The sequence below is a fragment of the Puntigrus tetrazona genome, chromosome 5, assembly GCF_018831695.1.
Source record: "Puntigrus tetrazona isolate hp1 chromosome 5, ASM1883169v1, whole genome shotgun sequence".
Taxonomy (NCBI): Eukaryota; Metazoa; Chordata; class Actinopteri; order Cypriniformes; family Cyprinidae; genus Puntigrus; species Puntigrus tetrazona.
In genome coordinates, this window is record NC_056703.1 from 2,715,513 (window position 1) to 2,719,475 (window position 3,963).

A 3,963-nucleotide genomic window follows, 5' to 3' on the forward strand; every position below is an offset into this window, starting at 1 on the left:
AACAACTACGTCACTTCAATTGATTCAGTAGGCGTTCGTATTTAAGACAGCACTGCCTTGACATTTCTCAGGCGTTCCAACGTTAGCCATTCAACTTATTTCAGTGCAAACTCAGTTTATAGACTCTATCTCAATCTCTATTTTGATCATTTCAGCCTTACGTGTGCTAAAAGATTACAAATAAAAATCACCGTTTGCATATTTAATTGTAATTCATAATTTTTTTGTGTTGTAGAACCAGAATCCAAATATAAACCATCCTTTTGAAACCTAAACATAACATTTTAAAGCATAAACCACTCCAACCTGTATAAGATGTGAAGCATTAAAAACTATTTGCCAAGCCATGAATAATAAACCTTTAATTAAAACGTTTATGTTCAAGTGGTTTGGTGAATTAATGAATGGATATAATATATATTTTTATCTTATTGTATTTGTATTATATATATATTTATCTTATTATAAATACAGTAGTAGTCAACATTTGAAGTGGATTGGAAAAGTTCATCAAAATTGTTTTTAGACAAGAAGAAGGACGCTTCTGAATAAAACCATCTTCATTCACATATGAATCTTTCTATTCTTGCACAGAAAAAGCATGGATATAATTATATTTTTATGTGTATTTTGGGCATTAACATTATTGAATAAAATATTATAAAATGGAAATATTTTATCTTCTTGGATATACATGTCTTCTATAAAATGGAAAACTTTCTGCGATGTAAAAAAGTTCAGATTTGCAGAAAAATGTTTTATTACATCTTGTCTGTCTTGTTTTCAAATCAAATCGTGTTTTGGAAAATATTAAAACCTGAACATACAATAATCGTCTTTTTAGCACAAACTAATGGTTTATGCATTAAAGAAAAATAAACTTTCATACAAATATTTTCATAAAATTTTTTGCTCTAACAGAAGACGAGCAGTTTGGAGAAAAGATATGTGTCTTGTCGTTGTATAATTATTATCTTATGTATATAAACACCTCATACAGCATATATTTTGAAATATTTACATGCATAACATTTGTATATTTATACTCTACATATTTAATATGTAAGCATAACATATTTGCCTGAAATACATACATGCATGTGTATTTATATTTACATATAAACACATAATAAACATACACAGCGCACACATATTGTACAAACTATGTGCACATTGATCGTTTGACAGCGCTTAGCTTGTAGCACAACTTTTTCCCTGCATTGCGATCTATTCAGGAAATTCTAATGCAGTCACCGATGTGTGTTGTTGCATTTTTGAAAGCAATTTTTGCCCGTACGGTACGTCCATGAATGCTTTGAAACTCACTAGGCGTAAAATCACAGAGAACCCGAGCAAGGAACAGTCTCTTAGTGAGCGCACATGCCCATTAGCCTGACACACGCTGGTGCCCAAATTCTCGGCACTTTATTTTTGACATTATGATTTGAACCGGTGGTGATTTGTGTCCAGGTGCCTTGCAAGAGGATCAGGGCGGCAGAAATGGAGACGTCGCAGGAGCTTTTTTTCAACAGCAGCCTCCAGAGCGAATACGCGAACCACAGTAACATCACCAACCACACCAGCATCACCTACTACCCTTACTACCAGCACTCTCTCTCCGTGGCTGCCGTCCTGACCGTGGCCTACCTCTTCATTTTCCTGCTGTGCATGGTGGGAAACGGCTTGGTGTGTCTGATTGTGCTGGAGAACCGGCGGATGAGGACGGTCACCAACCTCTTCATCCTCAACCTGGCCGTGAGCGACCTTCTGGTGGGCGTCTTCTGCATCCCGACCACCCTGGTGGACAACCTCATTACAGGTAACCGTCCTGGTCTCATAAAAATAGGCCCTTTTTTTAAAAGGGTGTCATTTCTAGTGTTCATTCTTTGGTAAAACGCTGTGATATGTGGTGTCTCGCTGAAAAGTGCATCCCGGGGGGTTTATATCGTGACACCAGGAAGCAGGTAACACATGCATTCTGTTCCTTAGCTGAAACTTCTCCAGCACTTGTGGCTAAAAGAACACCTTTCGAGCGTCTCTTTTATTTTTGAGCTGAACCTGAGGAAGGTTTGTTCTTATCCACTGCATTACAGAGGCTTTTACATCAATCCCGCGGTTCTCAGTCTAGTGCTAAACCCATGCAGCATTGACCTATTCTGACATTCACCGGCGGCTGCATTTATGTCAATCCGTATGTTTGCTCTTGCTATTGGACTTTGGCTCTATAAAACAAAAGGCTCTAATCAAATACTGGATTCAGGTCAGAACTGGACAAAAACGCTGCTCTGGACCACATTTCGCCAGCTGGAGCTTGCCGACACTCTTTCTGAGAAAAAGCAGAGCTGAAAGCAGTGTGTCTGGTCTTGATAGTTCAGTCAGAAGTGGACATTTTGCAAATTGTGTAAATGTCGCTCCGAACAAGTCCAGACAAGAAGGTGTCGCCTCACAATGAAAGTCAATGGGGTCCAAAAGAAAACTCGAATGAAACTGGATTAAAGTCAAATAGGAAAATGAATTAAAACAAAATGACTAACATGCTCAATAATTTGATTAAAACACATGTTATGAAATAAAAACAATGCTAAAATAATGGAAAATTGGTTAATAACAGTAATAAAAAAATCTGTTGTTTGGTCACTTACGTTTACCTGTAAGTGACCAAACCCTAATTTAATGTAATTAATATTATTAATAATAATAATAATAATGAAAATATTAATAATTAATAAATATTAAATAAATAAAATGAAATTGGATTAAAGCCAAATAGCTATTAAAACACATAAACGCATGCCATTATGAAATAAAAATAATGGAAAAATTGGTTAATAAAAGTAATTAAAAAATCTGTTACATGCCAAAATAATATTGTCTCAACATTGAGTTTAATGTAAATGTTTTATAAATTTGAATGCAGCAAAATTGTAAATGTGAAAGAAAAATGATGAAGGTTTGTACATTAGCGCACTTTAGTGATGTAATTTTTTAGAGGAGATTGGCATAAAAATAATTGATTTTTCTAATAAAATAAAGCATACGGGTTAAATAAAACAACTTTTTAGTTTTGATTTGAAGCAATCGGGCAACTGATTTTCAGCAAAACAGATATGATTAAAATCTCCTTTGATCATTTAATGAAGTGAAATATCAAGTTGTGCGACGCTTGCTGTGAGCAGCCTGAAAGGGTCCTAACGCCTCTTGCCAAATATAATGATCAGAATAGCGTCGTGCACGTAACACCGACACCAGAAACACGAGACGCTCTGATCACCAGGCTCTGGGGTTTTCAGCCCTTTGCCCTCCGCCAGCGGCTCTCTCTCAACACAGTCTTTGCACGGCCTTTAAAAGGCTTTAAGAGCGTATGCGTGTATATACTTCAGAACATGACGTACAGCGTGTGTGTCCTGCTGCTATTTGTGCGAAAGCTAGAATCTCTGCTAGGGCACTTAGCACCGCAAGAACGGATCAGCTCAGAGAAGTTAGTCTGCCTCTTTCTCAGTTTTTTTAGCAACCCGTTTAGTTTACACACGTCTCCGTGGTCAGATGCGCTCAAATCGATGCCTCGCGTACAATTAGTTGTGTTTTAGTGAAGTAGCATTATTTCAGGACGGTTCAGTATAATGCAAAACCCTGATCACTGTCTGTGGGTCGTCTTCTGCAATAACGATTGCACGTTGTCCTTTGCGTTCTCCTCCATCATCTTAAAGTCGTCTGCGTCTTTGAACATGACTCACCGAAGTGAGTCGCACGCAGCGTCTCTGATTGCTTTACAGATGCTCACTTCCTGGAGAAAAACGTTTTAAGTGTTCGTTCCGCTCTAGCATTTCCCCAAAGCGGCAAACACAGCGGAAACTCGCACTCGGGACACAATTACTGCAGAACCGCTTCGGCTTAGTTTGACTCGTCCTTTTATTCATTTGACAGATGTTTTTATCCAAAGCGACTCACGTGGCGTTGCATTCA

General features: G+C 37.5%; 1 protein-coding gene across 1 annotated transcript in view; it reads left to right on the top strand.

Annotated features, from left to right (window-relative positions):
- Window positions 1–1,500: 1,500 nt before the first annotated feature.
- Window positions 1,501–3,963, top strand: part of LOC122345789 (neuropeptide FF receptor 1-like) — an 8,412-nt gene continuing 5,949 nt past the window's right edge. Inside the window, 1 exon segment of the mRNA XM_043240245.1 lies at window positions 1,501–1,819. Coding sequence (XP_043096180.1) covers window positions 1,501–1,819 — 319 coding nt within the window.